Source organism: Phocoena phocoena, chromosome X (genome assembly GCF_963924675.1).
Source record: "Phocoena phocoena chromosome X, mPhoPho1.1, whole genome shotgun sequence".
NCBI classification, from domain to species: Eukaryota; Metazoa; Chordata; class Mammalia; order Artiodactyla; family Phocoenidae; genus Phocoena; species Phocoena phocoena.
In genome coordinates, this window is record NC_089240.1 from 127055401 (window position 1) to 127077236 (window position 21836).

A 21836-nucleotide genomic window follows, 5' to 3' on the forward strand; every position below is an offset into this window, starting at 1 on the left:
AACCAACTGGACAGACACTCCCTCTGCCTAGTAACTATTACCTAAGGGAACTATTGCCTAAGGGAAATAATAATCAATGGAAAAGAACAAAAGCCTTTAGAATTGCAAAGAAAATAACTTTCTCTACTTCCTGGGAGTGGGTGAATTTAGTGGAGGAAGCAATACAAGTGTTTCCTTCTCTGTCATATTGGGTAATGAGACCCCTGAGTCAATCAAAGCTGTTTTCACATGGGTTCCATTTTGGATTACTGTAATAGGTCTCTTGCTCTTGGGATACCTTTTCTCCAGCATATTCCAATGGTGTTAAGAAGTAAGGATGGCATGAGAATAGGAGTGAAAGCCAAAAACAGAGTACTGCCTGTGTTAGGCAAAGAGTGACCAAAAAAAGTTCTCTAGCCCGAGTGAGTACAATTCAGAAAGAGTTTAATAAACAGCCGCTAAACATTGCACCAAAGCATTTGGAAACACAATTTCTACAGAGAGGCAAAGGTCAGGCTTCCATTCTAAATTCCTTAAGATGATCATTAACAGGACAATCATTAACAGTCCCACACACCCCACCCCCCCATCCCACCCCCCCATCCCCACATATCCACGACACTACACTCTTTTAGTCATGAACTTACATACAGACACAGTCTTAGGAATAATGGGACTGGCATGCATTATCCCAGCAATGGCAAGGAAGCAGGGGATGGGGGAAGGATGGGTGAAAAGGCAACCAGCAGCTAATGATAGACCCCTTAGGAGCATTGATCAGGGAGTAGGCAGGGAGAATCTCCTTTTGGTGCTCTCTGTGGTGTTACTTAGGGGTTCTAGGGTACTTTGGACTAGTGGCTGGGGCTGCCATCTTAATCTCATTTCCTTGAGCCATGACTATTAGAAGTGGTCTCCTTGGGTGACACACTGTGACTTTCTAAAAATCTTTTTGGTGTCCAACCAAACTGCATTCAGGATGCAGCATGCCTGTTGAGATTGTGCTGATTCTGAGATCAAGGTGGACCTGGATTCTCAGCCCTGTCTTCATTTTGGCCTTTGGAAAGGGGCACGTGACAGTTCTCTATTACAGACACTTGTAAGGAGCCTAGGCAAGTCATTCAAACACATGAAACTGAGTTTATCTACCTTATAAATATTTTACAATTATGACTGTCCCTTTTACTCATATTAAGAACAAATGAGATCAAATCTCCTAAATAATATGTTATCAAACTGATAATAAGGTTAATAATTTAGTTGACTCAAAAGTCAACTAAACTCCAATTCATCCCTCTTAAAATTGGCATCAACAGAGGACCAGAGGTCCCTGACACAGTAGGAGCAAAGTTCTTGGGCTTGGCCTACGGTTTGGAGTGTGAAGGGTGTGGAAGGAAGAATTTGATTTTCACCTGCCAGTAGCCCTCTTTTTTGAGCCAGATTTCAAGCCTCAACTACAATCCAGCCCAAATCGCTTACTCCATCCAGTATTTGACTAGCTGCCTTGGCAGGGAGGTGACTTTCCTGTCTCTCTAATGTTTTTAAAAATTTAGGCATTTGATCTAGAATTTGTTCTATATGTCCCTTTTTAGTATAAATTTTAAAAATTACTTGATCCTTTTCCTAAAGAGTTTGCAGGCAGTAATGAGTCCAAGCTAAGGAGTGTCCAGCTGGCTGCAAGGGGTTCAAAGGGCTTGAGAGAAAAGGGCTTTCTGGAGGAGAGGTATACCAAAGAGAGTACTATTTTCCTGAGGGGCTGGACATGGCAGGTCATCAGCCATCTTGGTGCCAGGCTGGTCCAGTTGATTCTATCTGTTTTGGCCATACATGGTAGACAGTGGTAAGCCTTAACTGTCCATACTAACCTCCAAGCCAATAAAGGGGTTGTGGGCCATGTTCAGAGATTAGCACTGGCTCCTGCCTTTGTTATCAGTACTTATGCCTAGTGGGCCCTGCTGTGGGCAGGGGAGGTGGCAGGCAGGACCACATGGGACACAGCCTGGCTCCCTAGTGAGTCAGAATCATCTGATCTGGACCAGTCAACAATCATCCTTAGTCTGGAACTTTCAAATACCCAAGGCTCTCACTACAGGCCATAGAGGCCTGTTCTTTCTTTAGTGGGCAGAGTGCAATAAAATACATGCTGTGCCCTCAGCTGAGGGAGACTGGCAGATTAAGATGAGCAACTGGACAAATGGCAGTGTTTGGCTCCAATGAGGATATACTCAGCAATGGGGAAAAGTAATTTTTTCTGTTGTTATTGTTTCTTCATTGAGATTCATAAATATTAATTGAGAGTCATGGCTTGGTAAGAAGGTTAAAAAAGAAGAATCCTGAAACACATGAAGGGGAGCCCTGGGGTTTGGGTGCATGGACACTTCCTAGGGTATACAGTGCTCTGGTTGCGGCACTGCCAATATCTACTGTTTGCGGATCATGCCCTTGATAGCTGACTCCCGGTTGACATATGTGGCCCAATAGACCAGATTGAAAATGGCAAAGAGCACAGGAAAAATGATGCGGGAAATTTTGTCAACCTTGCTGACACTGTTGTAGGTCTTGGTCTCAGTTGGGATATCCTGCACGTAGGTGGTCTTGGGTGAAGCAATGATTGTCGGGGTTGAGGAGGCACTAGGAGCAGCGCCCTTGGAGATAGTGGAGAACTCAGTGTCCTTGGCCAGGTTGATGGGATAGGTGGTCCCCACGATGTTGAAGGTGGTGCTGGTTTTCTTTGTCGGGACTGCTGGTGTTTTCTTCTAGGGGCCAGAAAAAGTAGGGGAGAGGGGGGGAACAAAACAAAAGCTAATTAATCCATTATACAGAACACCTTCAGAGGCTGTGGGGAGGAGGCGCCATGAGGGAAGTTAGGAAAGAGGGGCTATGAAGCCAATAGCACTGAGTAGCCAGGTTTGTGTCTGGGGATAATTGAAGATGAGTTTGAAAACAAAATTTGCAACATCCTGGTTTACTAGCTATGTGGCTTTGGCCAAGTCACTTCTCTTAGAGCTTTAGTTTCTTCTTCTGTAAAATGAGGATCAAAATATTTTTCAGGGTTGTTGAGAGGGTCAGATTAAAAATTGGTGGCATAAATAACTGGAAAACTGAAATCTTGGTCACATGTAGGGTCCTATACAATAATGTGATTTGATCCTCACAGTAATCACGTGAGGTAAGTGTGTGAGATTACTCCCATTTGACAGATGAGAAAACTCAGCCTCAGACTGAGTGGCAGAGCCCACACTAGCCACCTGGGCTCTCAACTTTTATCCAGGGCTGCACTGTACTGCTTTCTATAAATATGAGACACTTTTTGGTTACCCGAGACATAACTCCAAAAGGCTTCAACCATCAAGTGGCACATCTCCTGTGAGGAAGAGAGCTTGGTGAGTCTGAAAGTCATTTCGTCTTAAAGACACATAAATACTATAGCATGTTTACATGCATCATTATAACAGTATCTCACCCTTCATGCACTGTAAATGTCCACTCTTGCAAGGCTGCAGGCAGGAGCCACAGCCTCCCCAGGGAGTTATGCAAATGCTTCCCTCTGACACAACAAAGGCAGGGATGCTGGGGGCTTGCTATGACACTACACTTTGTTTTCTTTTTCCAAATTATAAAAAAAACTCAGTGGTAAACAAACATAGATACATGTTCCCATTTGTTCTCATATATATGACTTGTGTATACATGGACCTTCCATGTAGAAAAGAGAAAAGAAGACAAAGCTCAGGCCTGGATCAGAAGAGAGAGGCTGAGAGGCTGAGGAACAGGGGAGGACAAAGACAGTGGCTGAGGTCATAGTCTGAGTGCTGAGCTCATAGTGTTTGTTGCCTCACTTCCCTCTCTGGCCTTTTCTTCCTTCCATCTCTCTTTGTTTCTAGGGAAAAGTAGAGCTAGATGAGCTTCAAAAATACCCAGGAGTATTTGACAAAAAGTGACAACTAATTATGTTGCCCTGATTTCACACACCTCACATTGTTCCCTTAATGTTACTTTGCTTCCCATCATCTGTTTTACTTCTTTACTTCCTACTTGTTTCCTTCCTAGGTTTCTCTACTCCCACCCTCTCTTACTGACCCCCTTTCTCCTAATCTATTTCTATTTCTTTACTTCAGAGTTCCCACCATTTTGATCGTTTTTTTTTTCTTTAGACCACACTGCCATTTATCTTCCTGATCCTAATAATAACTTCTGCCCAATATTTACTGAATATTTACTGGGCCAAGAACTATGCTAGGTGTTTAGGGATACGTAGGAAGGTTAAAAGTTCAATCCCTGTTTTCTAGGAGTTTACAGTCCAGCAAGGGAGACAGCCTTGTGAACACATCATTGCCATATAATGTGATAAGAGTTCTAAGAGATATGAACAAAGTGTGATGGGAATTCAGTAGAGGGAGGGACAAAGTACCTACAGGTGCTGGAAAAGGTGGCTCAGAGAAGGCAATGAGGATGGTGAGCTGGGTTGCAAAAGATGAGCAGGAGCTCACCAGATGAAGATGTAGCAAAGGCCAGTGCACAGGCCAAAGGCACTGCTTATTTGAGGGATGACAAGTAGTTTGCTGTAGTTGGATGACAGTGTGCATGGTAAAGGCCTGCCTGTGCTGGCTTCAGGGTTTTCATCAGGGAGGGGAAGGGGAACAAAAAAGGGGGTGCTGGTTTAAGTAAATGAGCAGTCTGACTAATGGACATTTAAAAAGCAATACTGTTCTTTCTCCTTGAGGATTGTAGTCACATTGCTACAAGTGGAGGGGGACAGAACTCTAAGGCTTCTAAGAACTGCGTAAATGCTTTAAATACTGCATGGGACTCATTTATAATTAGCAAATTCATTGTGAATACAGTCCTGCTGCTAAATGTCTCTGCTATTAAATAAAGGAGCACTTCACTTGTTTGCCTGCTTACTTATTAATTTGCTTAGTAATCTCTTTTTTTTCATGGGTACACAAGAAAAAAAGGAAAAAATGGAAAGAAAAAAACCACTACCCTGACTTTGCTAGAAGCTTTCACACTCACATATATTATTTCATTTAGTCATCTTATTAGCTGGTTACAACCAAGTCTCTGAAATAATCATTCTGAACAGCAAACACTTTATTTAGCTCTGTAGGCACTTTGTGTTCTATAGGTGGAGAAGCAGCAGTTGACTTAATCGCAGATTTTTTAAGTAATAAAAGAAAATTACCTTTTAATTTCCCTTGCCCTTTCCATCATGGCACATTTTAATCAGCCACTATAATTTTTACCTAAATTGTCAAAGAAGGGAAATCAAAGCCAAAGTTGTAGTGCTGAGAAGACAGAAGCAGGAGGCAGAGATTAATGGTTAATAATTCCCATTTCTGCATCTAGTTTTCTAATAATTCTCTATGCCCTGGAATTTGATAGATACAAACTAGTGACTTAACTTTGACCAAGATGCAATTCTGTTCTTACCTCCTTAGCCAATGCCAGGCTCTTAGCTACATGATAGATGTTTACAGAATGAAAAACGACCCCCCAAATAAAGATTCTTGATGTGATTTCTAGTTTTTTCCTCCTGAGTCTTGACCTCTCCTATACAGACAGCATATCTCTATAGTTCATGGAGTAATTCCCATACCACCAAAATGAAATTGACTCTTCCAAATTCCTCCAAGCATTTTGACCTGAGGACAAGGACACTTTTCTATCTAGAAGGCCACCTCATGTGGATTTTGGAATGAGGTAATGAAAACTTTTATGGATCAATGCATGTCCAACTCATGAGTTTTTCTCAGATGGCACTCATGTTTGTTTATTATTTCCAGAAGTGCTAATTAGAGAGTTAGTTGAAGCCCTGAATGTACCTGAGACCACCAGGACCTCAGAGTATATGCAGATATGGTCTCTGTGTTAACCCTGTAACATTCATCCAGCTTTCCTGAACCCCAGTTTTCAGAAGTGGGGCAAAGTAATGGAATATATGCTATGTTGGATTCAAAGACAAATCAGACAAAGACCCAATTTTTAAATGCAAACAACCCAATTGTTTAAATGGCAAAGGACTTGAATAGACTTCAAACATCTTCTTCTCCAAAGAAGATATAGAATTGGCTAATAAGCATGTGAAAAGATCCTTAATATCACTGGTCATAAGGGAAATGCAAATCAAACCCACAGTGAGATACCACCTTACGCCCATTAGGGTGCCTACTATCAACAATAAGAGCAATAAAATAAAAAAAGAAAATAACAAGTGTAGACAAGGATATGGAGAAATTTGAACCCTTGTTTACTGTTGGGAATGTAAAATGGTACAGCTGCTATGAAAAATGGTATGTCAGGTCCTCAAAAAATTAAAAATAGAATTAAAATATGACCCAGCAATTCCACTTTGGGGTATATACCCTGCAAATTGAAAGCAAGGTCTTAAAGAGATACTTGTACACCCATGTTCATAGGCAGCATAATTCTCAATAGCCAAAAGATGAATGCAATGAAAGTCCATCCATACAGTGGGATATTATTCAGCCTTAAAAAGGAAGGAAATTCTGACACAGGTTACATGAATGAACCTTAAGGACGTTATGCTACATGAAATAAGCCAGTCACAAAAAGACAAATACTGTGATCCCAATTATGACGTACTGAGAGAAGTCAGATTCATAGAGACAGAAAGTAGAATGGTGGTTGCCAGGGGGAGACTGGAGGGGAGAATGGGAATTTCTGGTTTCATGGGGACAGAGTTTCAGTTTTGCAAGATGAAAAAGTTCTGGAAGTTGGTTGTACATTGTGAACCTACTTATTAAAATTGGTTAAGATGGTAAATTTTAGGCTGTCTAATGAGGAACAGTAATTAAAATAAGAGAGAACTAAAATATAAGGGAGAACATAAGAAGTACACAGAAAGGCACAAATGCTGAGTCAAGTGAAGTCAAAAGAGGAAAGGAGCATGCTGGATCAGGAAGAGGTCAGTAAGCCAATAGAAAGGGGAGAAAATGCAGGTGGAAGAGAAGTAATCACTGGCACCAGTTTACTGAGAGGGTGGGAGATATCCAGAGCATATGTGGGGAGGTACCTGGGGCCAGATCACAGCTAAGGAAAGAGCGGATGAGACTCAGATACTATCCATGGTTTATCAATTTTGTTTATCTCTTCGAAGAACCAACTTTTAGTTTCATTGATCTTTTCTATTGTTTTTTTAGTCTCTATTTCATTTACTTTTGCTCGGATCTTTATGATTTCCTTCCTGCTACTAACTTAGGGTTTTGTTTGTTCTTCTTTTTCTAGCTTCTTTAAATGTAAGATTAGGTTCTTTATTTGAGATTTTTCTTGTTTCCTGAGGTAAGCTTGTATTACTATAAACATCCCTCTTAGAACTGCTTCTGCTGTATCCCAAAGATTTTGGATCACTGTGATTTCATTTTCATTTGTCTCCAGGTATTTTTAAATTTCCTCTTTGATTTCTTCAGTGATTCATTGGTTGTTTAGTAGCATATATTTTAGCCTCCATATGTTTGTGTGTTTTGCAGTTTTTTTGTGTGTGTGTGTGGTTGGTTCCTGCTCACATGGTGTTACGGTCAGAAAAGATGCTTGATATGATTTCAATTTTCCTAAATTTACAGAGGCTTGTTTTGTGGCCTAGCATGTTATCCCTCCTGGAAAATGTCCCATGTGCACTTGAAAAGAATGTATATTCTGTTGCTTTCAGATGAAATGACTTATAAATATCAATTAAGTCCATCTGGTCTAATGTGTCATTTAAGGCCAGTGTTTCCCTATTAATTTTCTGTCTGGATGATCTGCCTGTTGATGTAAGTGGGGTGTTAAAGTCCCCTACTATTATTGTGTTACTGTCAATTTCTCCCTCTATGTCTGTTAATATTTGCTTTATGTATTTAGGTGCTCCAATGTTGGGTACATATATATATTTACAATTATTATATCTTCTTTTTGGATTGATCCCTTGATCATTATGTAATATCCTTCCTCATCTCCTCTATCTGTCTGTCTTTATTAAAGTCTATTTTGTCTGATATAAGTATTGCTACACTGGCTTTCTTTTCACTTCCATTTGCATGGAATACTTTTTTTCCATCCCCTCAGTCTGTGTGTGTGTCTTTAGATCGGAAATATGTCTCCTGTAGGCAGCATATATATGGGTCTTGTTTTTTTTATCCATTCAGCTACTCTGTCTCTTTTGATTGTATCATTTAGTCCATTTACATTTAAAGTAATTATTGATATGTATGTTCTTATTACCATTTTGTTAATTGTTTTTGTCTGCTGGTGGGTGAGGCTGGTCCCAGGGCTAGAGCAGGCTCACTGGAGAGTGAGGCCAGAGCCTGGGGGGTTCTGAGGCTGGTGCCTGCCCACTGGTGGGTAAAGCTGGGTCCCAGGGTCTCTGGCTGGAGGTCGCTGGGGGTCCCGGGTCTGGTGCCTGCACACTGGTTTGTGGGGCAGATCCCGTGCCCTCTGGTGGACAGGGCCATGTCCAGGGGCAGCTGTGGGCTCAGGGGGTCTTAAGGCAGCCTGTCTGTTGGTGGGTGGGGCTGTGCCCATGCCCAGTTAGTTGCTTGGCATGAGGTGTCTCAGCACTTTTGCCTACAGGCAGGGATGGGTCCTGAGGCTTATAAGCTAGAGGGAGGATTTCACAATGGTGCTTACCAGCACCAGTGTCCTCATAGTAGAATCAGCTCCCCAAATGGCTGCCACCAGTGTCTGTGTCCCCAGGGTGAGCTGCAGTTGCCTCCTACCTCTCTGGGAGACTCTCCAGATCAGGAGGTAGCTCTGACCCAGGCTCCCATTACTGCTTCTGCCCTGGATCCCGGAGCACGTGAGAGTTTGTGTGCGCCCTTTAAGAGTACAGTTTCTACTTCCCACAGCTCTCTGGGACCCTCGAGAGTGAGCCCTGCTGGTCTTCAAAGCCAAATGCTCTGGGGGCTCGTTTTTGCAGTATATGACCCACAGGCTATGGAGCCCAACATAGGGTCAGACCTCTCTCTCCTTGGGGAGAACCTCTGCAATGGTACTTATCCTCCTGTTTGTGGATTGTCCACCTGGGTTTATGGAACTTGCCTATATTGCGACTCCACCTCTCCTATCCATCTTGTTTGGTTCCTTCTTCATACATTAGTTGTAGAAGATCTTTTCTGGTACATTCCAGTCTTTTTCATCAATGGTTTTTCTGCAAATAGTTGTGATTTTGGTGTGTCCATGAGCGGAGTTGAGCTCAGGGTCTTTCTACTACGCCATCTTGGCTGATCCACCTGTTTGTTTCTGTTTCAATCGATTCACCAGGGATAGAGTATGACTGTTGTCAGGGCATTTACACCTACTTTAGAAAAGGGTAGGAAGGCCACCAGTTTATGAATACAAGTTAACCCACAGTGAATATCATTCACCCCAGAGAGAAAATATCAAGTGGTGACTCAATTTGTGGCTATTTTTACAGGAATGCCCCCAATTTTTTTAACACCTTTATTGGAGTATAATTGCTTTACAATGGTGTGTTGGTTTCTGCTTTATAACAAAGTGAATCAGCTATACGTATACATGTGTTCCCATATCTCTTCCCTCCTGCATCTCCGTCCCTCCGACGCTCCCTATCCCACCCCTCTAGGTGGTCACAAAGCACGGAGCTGATTTCCCTGTGCTATGTGGCTGCTTCCCACTAGCTATCTATTTTACATTTGGTAGTATTTATAAGTCCATGCCACTCTCTCAGTTCATCCGAGATTACCCTTCCCCCCGCCCCGTGTCCTCAAATCCATTCTCTACGTCTGCATCTTTATTCCTGTCCTGCCCATAGGTTCTTCAGAACCTTTTTTTTTTAGATTCCATATATATGTGTTAGCATGTGGTATTTGTTTTTCTCTTTCTCACTTACCGGGACAACATTAAATATACCAACATTCGAATTATAGAGGTCCCAGAAGAAGAAGAGAAAAAGAAAGGGACTGAGAAAATATTTGAAGAGATTATAGTTGAAAACTTCCCTAATATGGGAAAGGAAATAGTCTATCAAGTCCAGGAAGTGCAGAGAGTCCCATACAGGATAAATCCAAGGAGAAACATGCCAAGACACATATTAATCAAACTATCAAAAATTAAATACAAGAAAAAATATTAAAAGCAGCAAGGGAAAAACAACAAATAACATACAAGGGAATCCCCATAAGGTTAACAGCTGATCTTTCAGCAGAAACTCTGCAAGACAGAAGGGAGTGGCAGGACATATTTAAAGTGATGAAAGGGAAAAACCTACAACCAAGATTACTCTACCCAGCAAGGATCTCATTCAGACTTGACAGAGAAATTAAAACCTTTACAGACAAGCAGAAGCTAAGAGAATTCAGCACCACCAAACCAGCTTTACAACATATGCTAAAGGAACTTCTCTAGGCAGGAAACACAAGAGAAGGAAAAGACCTACAATAACAAACCCAAAACAATTAAGAGAATGGTAATAGGAATATACATATCAATAATTACCTTAAATGTAAATGGATTAAATGCTCCCACCAAAAGACATGGACTGGCTGAATGGATACAAAAGCAAGACCCATATATATTCTGTCTACAAGAGACCCAATTCAGACCTAGGGATACATACAGACTGAAAGTGAGGGGATGGAAACAGATACTCCATGCAAATGGAAATCAAAAGAAAGCTGGAGTAGCAATTCTCATATCAGACAAATTTTTAAAAGCCATTAATGATAAGAAACTAAACTTTTCCAAACTATGGATGGAAGTTGAGCATTTTCTCTAATGTAAAATAAGATAAAATATTATTCTAGAGCATTCAAATATACTTACCTGAAAATAAGAAAAAAAGCATAAGAATTACTGTGTTTCCAAAATTTAGGTAAGAATTTATGAATACTTTAAAAGCAGTTCTAAGAATAATAACTGTCTTCTTTTTAAAAGTAGAGGTTTATTTCTTCATCTTAATTTGCTTTGATTATTCTTAATTTTCAAAAAATTGAATCAAGGTAATAATGCACCTAGTTAAAAAGAAATAAATGTAAAGACTTATAATGAAAACCAGGAAAGCCTTATCCCCATGTATCCCAACCTTGTCCAGCAATTCATAATTATTTTTAATTCTCTTAGTTGATACTTCTAACAGTTATTTATATATTTCTAAATAATATGCTTATACTGCTATCTGTTTTGCACATAACCATTCATCTTTTCATGATAATGATTTACCTCACTTATGCAACCCTTCCTCCATCTTCCAATACAATTATAACAATATTTTTAGTTCAATCAATAATCAATCATATCATTATAAATGACTATATAAATACCTCTAACCTCTTGCTACAAACTGCACTGGTTCCTCTCCAGGTGTGCTTGCTGCATAGATTTCATCTTACGTATTCCCTTCATCTATCTCCTCTGTAGGGTACTCTCTTCTCTGGATCCAATGTCGTTCCCTTTTTTGTTCTATTCTCTTGTTTTAGTAGAACATATCCTCCAGTATTTTCCTAAGGTGGAATGCATGGGAAATGACATTTCTGAGTTCCTGCAGGTCTGAAAATAACTACTCTACCTTTCCACTTAAGTGATACTTCGGCTAGGCATAGGATTCAAATCCTCAGATTCAGGGTTTACAGCTCCACTGTCTTTCAGCATCCAATGTAGCTGAGAAGTCTGATGCCATTCTGCTAATCATTTCTTTGTAGATAACATTTACTGTCTTTCTAGAATCTCTTTAGACTATCATTTATCCCTGGTTTTCTAAAATTGCAAGATGATGTCACTTTACGTGGGCCTATGGGGACAGTTTCAATCTGGATGCTTATATCTTTCCATTTGTAAAGATGTCTTGTTCTTTGTTAATTTCCTGTGCTCTCGTTTCTCTGTTCACTCATTCTGCAGCTTCTGAGTTGGATGAATTTTCTGGATTCATCTCTAAGCCCCTTAACCTTTTCTTTTACATTCTCCATTTATTTCCTTTTTACCCTACTTGTAGGGAGATTCTCTTCAGTTTATTTTCCCACCTTTCTATTGAAATTTTTATTTTGGCAGTTATTTTTCATTTCAAAAGCTCTTCTTTATTCTCTGATTTCCTTTTATATTAGCATCCTATTCTTATTTTATGCATATATTTACAACTATAAGATAAAATTTACTTTTGTTTTTCTTAAATTCTCTTTAATTCCCTGAATTATCTCTGTTCCTGCCAAGATGAGTTTTGTTTTTGTTTTCTTTAATCTTTTCTTTTTCACGTTGAAAATTTCACTTTGGTAATCCTTGGTATCCCAGTTTTATTTGGCAACATAAAAGATGTCTGTATGCTCAGTGTACCTGAGCTGGGCTTGCTGATTTGCAAACTATGATTTAAGAAGATTATTTGGAAGGAGGTCATATTATGGGGTACTCCAAAATGTCACTATGTAGAGGTCTTTTCCCTGGAGACATTCAGCTTCTTTAGAAGAGAAGCTTCTGCTGTTCTTCAGGAAAGTATACATCTGGCTGTAGACATTTTACATGTTGGGCAGGCTCTAGGGTCTTGACTACTTTGTACACAGACTTTTAGCCAATCCCCCTAATTGCAGCCCCATGATTTACTGTCTGCTGTACCAAGCACCTTGAATACTGAGTTTCTCTGGGGTTCTATCTTACTCCAGCTTGATAAATCAGTTCTTATTCTCCCTTTCCCCATTCATTTTTCTTGAAAAATGCATTACAGTCTCTTGTCTGACTGAAATCCTTCTCCAGATCTCCTGGTACTTGTCGGTTTAAACCTATTTTATTTCTTTACCCTCATTTTAATGGAATTTTTAAAGGAAGCAGTGATAAAACATGTAGTTGTTCCTCAGAAGCCCAGAGTTCATCTATTTTGCAGAGTGCTATTATAAGGTAGTCGTTAGTCATTTGTCTTCATTTGAAAATGAATTTTTGTTCCTACCTACCCCTCCTTTTCCTTTCCTTTATCTTTCCCCTCACATTTTATCTAATCCTTGATCATAGTACAGATCAGAAATAGATTTTTGAATCATTTTTATTAGTTTTAAACAGTTTTGTGCTCACCCATTCTAGCTTTGTGAGGCAAATAAGGTTTAATATGTCTCTTTAAAGAAGGAAAAAAGCAGAATAAGTTATGATTAAATTTCACTATTTTACTTTTAATGCACTTCATTCTTTTGTCCTGTGGGTCAGTGGTTCTCACTGTTAGTTCATTCATATTGTAGCAGTGTAGACAAAGCACAGCACTCTCACATTAGAGATCCATTTTTACACATTCCATTGTTTTTTTTTTCAAATCTCATAATCAACATCCTTTCAATAACTTAAATAGATTGACCATGGAGAGGGACTAAGGGGGACGACTGAGATCACCATCTTTGCAGAAGACTTTTAGATCATTCTTTTTGTTCTCTTTTTTTCATTTTCAGTACTCCTTGGAATTAGTGAAACAGTTATCATTTTTGACATCTACATTTACAGTTTCTTAATCTATTCTAGTGCTCTCTGTACCTTCAAACCACCACTGCATCTCTTTCCAGTCACAAAAAAAAAGTCTACCATATTTTTCACAAGGTATCCATGACTGCCTTTCAGATATCTGAAATTAGCAATCATCATCCCCTTAATGCATTTGTCCCTTCTCCACTGTAGTAACCAAACTGGAACAGCATATTTTAAACATGGTCCAACCTGTACAGAATAAAAGGGGCTTATCATCTCACTTGGTCTAGGTAACTTCTAACTCAGACTCAAACAAACTTTGGCTTCTCAAGAGTTATACCACATGGATTCCTTATATTAAATTTGCCATTTTCCTATATCCCAGCATCTTATTTATAATACACAATTTTTGTTAAGTTTTTTTATCCTAGAACTAACTTTTTTAGAATCTATGTGTAAGAATATATACACTACCACGTATAAAATAGTTAGCTAATCGGAACCTGCTATAAAGCACAGGAAGCTCAGCTTGGTGCTCTGTGATGACCAAGATGGGTGGGATGGGGGGTTGAGTGGGAGGGAGGTCCAAGAGGGAGGGCATATATGTATACATGTGGCTGATTCACTTCATTGTACAGCAGAAACTAACACAACATTGTAAAGCAATTATGCTCCCGTAAAAAAATTTAAAAAGAAAATAAAATGTTAATCTGTTGATTTCAGCCTGTTCTTTCAAACTTCAGAAATTCTGTTTGATTCTAATTCAGAAGATACTCCTCTTCATTAATGCCGGTTTACAAATTTGAATCTCCTACATTCTATATCTTCATTTAAGTCACAGATGACAGCATTTAAGAGGGAAGGGTCAAGGACAAAGCCCTATGGCTTATCACAGGAACGTCCATTCAGGTTGATGACCCTCCATCAATGAATTATATTTGACTTCAGTTGGTCAACCAACTACATCAGCATAATTGTATCACTTTTTCTACTGTTGTTTCTTCTTCATGAAGACATAATTTTAAAAAGTTACTCAGATGTCTTTTCATGAATTTTCTTAAGGTTAGTTTGGCATAATTTCTTCTTAGGGAACTCAGACTGGCTATCAATAGTTAGTGCTAACTGCTCTTAAAACATCTGTTTAATAATATATTCCAGGGACTTTTCAGTTTAATATGTCAGAGTAAGGACATCTTTGCTCTCTTTTCTTCTCTGTAACCAATCAAAATTATAAGAAAAATGAGATATAGAAACCAAAACTCTACCTTTGATGAAAATTGAAAGCATTTTCTCATCCCAAAAAGTAAGGGCTCCCAAATGCAGTAAAAATTGTATCAGGGTGAAGAAGACACAAATGCACTAAAAATTGTATCAGGATAAAGAAGACACTGAGGATGCCTACTGTTCTGGATTTCAGGCCAAGAATAGAGTCCTAAAAGGTGGGTGGCAGGACCTGAGTGAGAAAACAAATGACCCTTGTTTTGAAACAAAATGGTTTTAAGGCTGGTAGTGAGAACATTCTGGAATACTGTTTGACCACCACAGAGTAGAGAGGAGGTAGAGACTGGAAAAATTAGAGGATATGATACTACACATATGCGCGTGCACACACTCTCTCTCTCTCTCTCTCACACACACACACACACACACTACACCATACATAGAGGACTTTCTTGTGAGTTATTTGTAAGAATTTATATAGATAACAGATCATGGTCAAACTACTCACTTTCAACTACATACTCTCAACTACTCACTACCATCCTACTCATTCTCTCAGTCCCTCCCCAAAATGATACTTTCATACATAGCAGTGCTAGTAAAGAACTCCTGTAATACAACTTCAAGTAACAATTGAAAAACAATAATATGGTATTGATGCAAAATATGTTACAAGGAGAAGAAATAACCAATAAAGGACTGTGTAACAACACACAAAACAAACATAGAATACATGAAAAGCTAAGTCAGCAGAAATCATAAAATGAATATAAGGAAAAATAATACTGCTATAGAAATGAAGGAGAATAGGCATGGGTGAAAATGTTCAGAGACATGGAAGACACACTTGAGAAAAATAAGAAAAATGAAATGGAAAATAACAGTTACAAATTACTAGAGAAAAATGGTAGATATGGAGGACAAAGTTCTATTATATGCATAATCTGCGCTTCTAGGAAGATAATAGATCAAAGATATGTTTCAGGAAAGCTTTCCTGAAACAAAGACACTTGTGAATCCATAGGCGTAAAGGGCAACATGCTGTCCTAGGAAAAATTCATAAAGATAGATCAAGATATATCCTTGTAGGGCTTCCCTGGTGGTGCAGTGGTTGAGCGTCCACCTGCCGATGCAGGGGACACGGGTTCGTGCCCCAGTCCGGGAAGATCCCACATGCTGCAGAGCGGCTGGGCCCATGAGCCATGGCCACTGAGCCTGTGCGTCTGGAGCCTGTGCTCCACAAGGGGAGAGGCCACAACAGCGAGAGGCCCACGTACCGCAAAAAAAAAAAAAAAAAAAAAAAATCCTCGTAAAGTAACTGGTATTTGTAAATAAAAGACACATTCATATGGGTTTCTAGGCCATAAAATCACCCCTCCCCCATTATGTGAGAGATTCTCAGGCAGGTTTTAAATTTCTTCACACCAACAGTCAGTGCTAGAACTGAATATAGCAGCCAATGTCTATGTGGACATCAGAGAAAGAGAATGTGACCCACAAATTGTACAACAGCCCAAATATAATTTAAGTATAAACACAATTGACAGATAATTTTACACATGTAAGATGGTAACAAATATGGTTCCCATGAACCCTTCTTAAAGAAACTTCCAGAAGACAGCCTTGAGATAACTAAGTAATGAACAAAAAAATGGATAAAAGGACTATTTTGAGAAAAGAGCCTATGTAAATGTAAAACTATGACTAAGCAACTATAGAAATTATGGCTGCATAAAAGCATGTAAATGCTATAAAACTTGACAATGCAGAAAAAGTAGTATAACAAATAAAAGTTGGGAGATGACAGGGACTGGTTATTTCTTCATAATTTATAGCAAGGAGTTAATAAATTCTATCTAAATAAATAGTTAAAATCCATTCTAAAATTTTTCCAACTCACCAGTCTATATTCTATGGAATCTATTCCTCCGGTTTGAAAAGTCTTCATTATGTTTTCTCTTCTCCATGATTCTTCAAAGAGTACTAGAATGGTTCTGGGACCATATCTGCCAGTTCTTTTTAGCATCTTGGGTTAGTCTTCATCTAGAGCTAGAGATCTGAGCTCTTTTAAAGCAGCCAAGGACAACAATCTTGATTTCACTGTATCCATGTTTTTATTTTTACCAATTCCAGGTGGTTTACTGGCATTTTTTCTCTCTTTTTTCTTCCTTCCCATCCACTAATCCAATTAACATTTATTCAGCTTTTACTGAGTCAGATGCTGTGCAAGGATACTAGCTAGTTAGAAAGAATGCAGACAAGCCCCTGCCCTCAAGAAGTTCAGTCTAGTGAGGAAGCAGACAAATAACTCTAATACAAATAAATGCTCTTAATATCATGAGTACCCTCCCCCCACCCCAAGAAAAGCTAAAGGTATCTGCATGATTCTGGAAATATTCTATGGAGAAAATAGCACTTCATCTGGGTCTTAAAGACTAAGCAGGTCTTTATCAGGCAGGAAAATAAGAAAAGAACATTCCAGGTAGAGAGTAAAAAATAAGCAAAGACATAGAAGGAATGATGATCACTTTTGTTTGATGGTAATGGGAACATACTGGAAAAGTGAGGGGCAGAAGTGTCCCTAGAGACTGTTTTCTGGGTTGAAGATAAAGTCCACTCTTCTGGGTACAACAGGTTCCCCTTGGGTTCAGCAGTATCACACTTATGTTTGATCCCTCACCACAAGACATCAGCCCTCCATGATACCTACCCTCTTTTCTTTGCCCCCAGCAAACACTCCACACTGCCAAGAAGCACTCCAGTTGAGAATTGGATTGATGACCCCAGTGAATAGCACACAGCCCTGGCCAGTTCCCACAGGCTGCAGGCTGCCCACTCCTGGTTCCAATACAGTTCTCTCAGGGAGTGCTTCCCAGCCCCCACCCTTCCTGTATCTTACCTTCATTTCCAGGGCCTCTGGCACCTTCTTGCCTTCCCAAGCCCAACTCCGCTTTGTGAAGTAGTTGACAGTGGCAAATTCAATCAGCGCAGAAAATACAAAGGCATAACAGACGGCTATGAACCAATCCATGGCCGTCGCATATGCCACTTTAGGTAAGGAGTTTCTGGCACTGATACTCAAGGTGGTCATGGTGAGAACAGTGGTGACACCTGGGGAGACAGAAAATGAGAACCAGTTGCCAGTGAAAGACATTTAGAGCATATCTGATGATATCACCAACTTCCGGCTTGAAAGGAGGAGCTACACCCCACCCAAAATGGCCCCTTTAAAGTAAAAACCAGAGAATGTCAAAACAGAATGGTTCTGCCTAGTAACCACCCCATCCCAATTATCACAGGAATAGGAATCTCCAGTATAGCACTTAAAAGTTGTCCTCTAACCTCTGCTTAAACATTTCCATTGAAAAGTAGGTAACCTATTTCATTGTAAGAGAGCTTTCTAATTAGAAAAATCTACCTTATGAACTGAGACCTGCCTTTCTCTAACTCCTGACACACTGACTGATCTCAGAGCTCTCTCTGGCGACACAAGAAAGAAAAGTCTGCTTCTTCATTTCTGGGACAGGACTTCAGAGAGTTGGAGAGGGTGGCCATAGTTCCTTGTGTGTCTGTTCATCTCCAGAACATGGCCAGTTCCTTCTTTCATTTCTCTTCCTTCCCCATTCTGGTAGTTATCTTCTGAACAGACCAGAACTGAGCCCAAGACTCAGGACATGGTCTGAGCTTAGTAGGAGTTTCATTTCCCTTATTGTGGACACTATTCTCCTAATAACACAACAAACTATTGTGGAAAATTGTTCTTCAGCTGCATCACAGTCTAGGTCCTATTGAATTTGTGAACAACTAAAACTATTCTAACATCTGTTTCTTATGAGTTTTTGCCAAACCACAGCTTGCTTTTAAATGGATTGATTCTTTTTCTTGGTGGTGTTTATTAACCTAAATTTAAGGCTTTCTTTTATTCACTTTTAAATTCTATTAAAAATTTATTTCTAATCTGTTCATATATTAGATATACATCTGAGCTATATAGTGTTGTGATTAACAATATGAGCCTTAGAGTCAAACTGAAATAGACTCAAATTCTGGCAATCCCACTTACTTGTAATATGACCTTGAACAAGGTGTTTTACCCCTCTAAGTTTTGTCATATGTAAAATGTGTATGATGATACCAGACTCAGAGATTTGTTGGGGAATCAAATGAGATAGATGATGTTCATAAAGCCCACAGCACAATATCTGGCACAGAGTACTCACTCAATAAATAGCAGCTTCTATAATTAACATCACTCTTATTTTTACTCTTGTTATTAACAATAGTATTGCCATAATTATATAATTAATTATAGTAGTCTAATTATAATCACATTTTAACAATAGCAATTTTATAATTGTTAGCAAGAGTATTCTAGTCTTGAATATCTACACTAGAAGCAGGAAGTCCTCAGTTCTGCCACTTACTTGCTTTGTATCTTGGGCAATTTCTTTAATCTCTCCTTGCCTTTTTCTCCCCATCTATGAATATTCCCTACTGTCTCTCCCAGAATTTTGATGGTGCAGTTGTGTACCCAAAATCATCCAGAATTGAGGAAGAAGGAATAGTCAGAACCTCTTTCTGATTCCTCAAGAAGACGGGGAATGTGACCCTCATGAGCCTGGGTCAAGTAGGGCATGGAAGGTAGTCGTAATGGGGTGAGAGATGTTACACAGAGAAGCAAGCAGATATGGCCTATTAACTATTAACTCTACCCAGAGAGACAGCCATGTGTGCTGCAGCCTCTGGACCCTCCTTTCATATCTTGATTCCTTGAGTACCTTACTTACATATTTACTATATAAATGGAAATCCAGACTGGAAAAGACTTAATACAGTTTCAGCAGACAGATTCTAAAGGAGCACCTTTGCACAAACTAGGCAGAGAGTTAGAAAAAACACATTTTAAGCCCTGTCAGGAATTAGCCATACAGCTAGCACCTCATAACAAATTATCTGAATTTGTAGCCTGGTAAATTCTGAGAATGGATCTAAGGCTCAGTAACCCTCTGATAACACTGAGCAAGAAGTGATTCACAGAAGAAACAAATTATCTCATTTATGGTTATCAGCAAATGCAATTGTCCACACTCGCACATTTATAGCAGTGCCAAAGCATGGATGGAGGGAACTATATTGCAACACAAGTATTTATGTGCCATATCTCAGTAGAGATGTTTAGAACTCTAGTCTCTAAGGCTTAATTAAAACTGTCATCTTGTGAAGAGCTCTTAGCTAGTCAGAGCTCGTAGGACCCTCAATCAAGCATTTGGTGCACTTCATGGATGGACAAAGAGGTTTGGCATTTTAAAAGAGGTCCAGGCCTGCCACCCAGTGCTTCTCTTTCAAGACTCTTCTACAAAGTCTTTTTGTGACTGCCCTCCTCACTTCCTTTGAGCACTTCTAAAAGTCTAATATGCTTCTTTGATAATGAATGTCTGTCTCACTCAACTAAAGTTGCTTGAGATAATGCAAGATATTCTCCCCATCTCAAAATCCTTAACTTAGTTCAGATCTGTAGAGTCCTTCTTGCCCTATAAGCTAACATTCACAAATTCCAGAGATTAGGACATGGGCATCATTGGGGGCCATTATTAAGCCTACGACAGTCCTAGTTCTAACCCTTAATTTCACTCAGGCTAAAAGTCTTTCTTGTGTAACCTTAAAACTCAAATTCTTATCTACCAAGACTAGTAGTCCATCTATCCATCCATTTTCCTGCTACAACAGTATAAGCTCATGTGATTAACATTCCAGTTTTCACTTCCTTCTTCCATTTGGGCCACTGAGTATTTTCTTTCATTTCTTATGAGTTCAGATATTAAAAAAGAGTGTTTTCTATATTTTATCTGCTTTTCTTAGGATTTTGTAGAGGAAGATGTTTCAGAGTATCTAGTTTGTAATATTTCCAAAAATTGGGCATATTTAATCTACTCCTATATAGATTCTGCTCCCCCAACTCCACTAGAACTGCTCTTTTCAAATCACTAGCAACCAAGCATATCATGATACCCAACAGTTTTTATCTGCATTTTACCTAAACACACAGAATTCACCCCAGAGGATTATTCCCTTCTTCTTGAAACACTCACCTCTCTTGACTTCCGTGATATCACACCCTTCTAATTTTTTTCTTTTTTCTTACTTTACAGGTTATTATTTCTCTTCCTCCACTACTGTCTTCTCTTCTACCTGACCTAAAATGCTTCTTCTTTCTGAAACAACATCATTTACTCTCTAACTACACAGTAAAGCTTCAGGATATCAGTAGGAAATATCGGTAGAAAAGTCTTCTTTGTGAGTACTCAGTGTATCCAAGTATATGGAGACAGTTTAGTAGATTAAAAGAGTTAATTAATGTTTATCTCCTAAAAAACAATCTTACAGTGGGAAAAACAGGCAGAAAATGTTTTATGTGCTTTAAGTCCCCCAGGGAAAAGTGCTAATGACATGCAAATCTCTTCCTAGACAACAATAAATTCCTATTGAAGAAAATTTCTCTAATTGTAAGTACTATTTTAAAAACCTTCAAACTCTGTATAGCTCTTACTGAATATCAGATAATTCATACTTTCAAAAGACTAGAGGAGAAGCAGCAAAGTCAGATGGTCCTATAAAAAAAAAGTGGGTCATAAGAAAGCCCCAATCTACTTCTCTGTTGCCAGCTTAGTTTCCCACCCTTCACTTTCTCCAGCTCTGCCCACTAATTTCCTCTCCTTTTCACTGAAGGCTCCATCCCTCTCCAGCTCCTGAAGCAAACCTGACTGAGACAGGATGCATTTCAGTAAATCTTAATACTCCAACACTCTTATTACCACTGCCTTTAAAGAATTCAGTTGCTAGAAACACCAAGATCCAGTGACTTAGTTACTAATGCTGGGCTCAGGTGTTCCTCACATTCACTCCAGTAATGGTTCTTCCACCTTCCTCACCCCTGCCCCTGCCACATTCTCCATAAAACAACACTCACCAAAGACCGTGCGGGCAGGGACAGACTCTCTGTTGAGCCAGAAAGACACTTGTGACAGAATGACAGTCATGATACATGGCAAGTAGGTCTGGATCACAAAGTAGCCAATTTTTCGCTTGAGATGGAAGTGGGTTGTCATGACGACATATTCTCCTGGAGAGTAAAATTAGACATTATGCAGCCAAATAAACATTGCTGGATCAAGGTGGGCCCCAATTCAGTTCACAAAGCTCCTTAACCTTATACTCAAAACAAGACATTGCAGCACCTCTCAGGTACATGTAACCAG

General features: G+C 39.4%; 1 protein-coding gene across 2 annotated transcripts in view; it reads right to left on the minus strand.

Annotated features, from left to right (window-relative positions):
- Positions 1 to 2231: 2231 nt before the first annotated feature.
- Positions 2232 to 21836, minus strand: part of GABRA3 (gamma-aminobutyric acid type A receptor subunit alpha3) — a 282373-nt gene continuing 262768 nt past the window's right edge. The window contains exons 8-10 of one of the 2 annotated variants that reach the window (XM_065901349.1): positions 21548 to 21700; positions 17480 to 17691; positions 2232 to 2732 (exon numbers count right to left, since the gene is read on the minus strand). In XM_065901349.1, coding sequence (XP_065757421.1) covers positions 2397 to 2732; positions 17480 to 17691; positions 21548 to 21700 — 701 coding nt within the window. In that variant the 3' untranslated portion in view covers positions 2232 to 2396. The remainder of the gene's footprint in view (positions 2733 to 17479; positions 17692 to 21547; positions 21701 to 21836) is intronic. The other variant, XM_065901350.1, reaches the window with a different exon arrangement.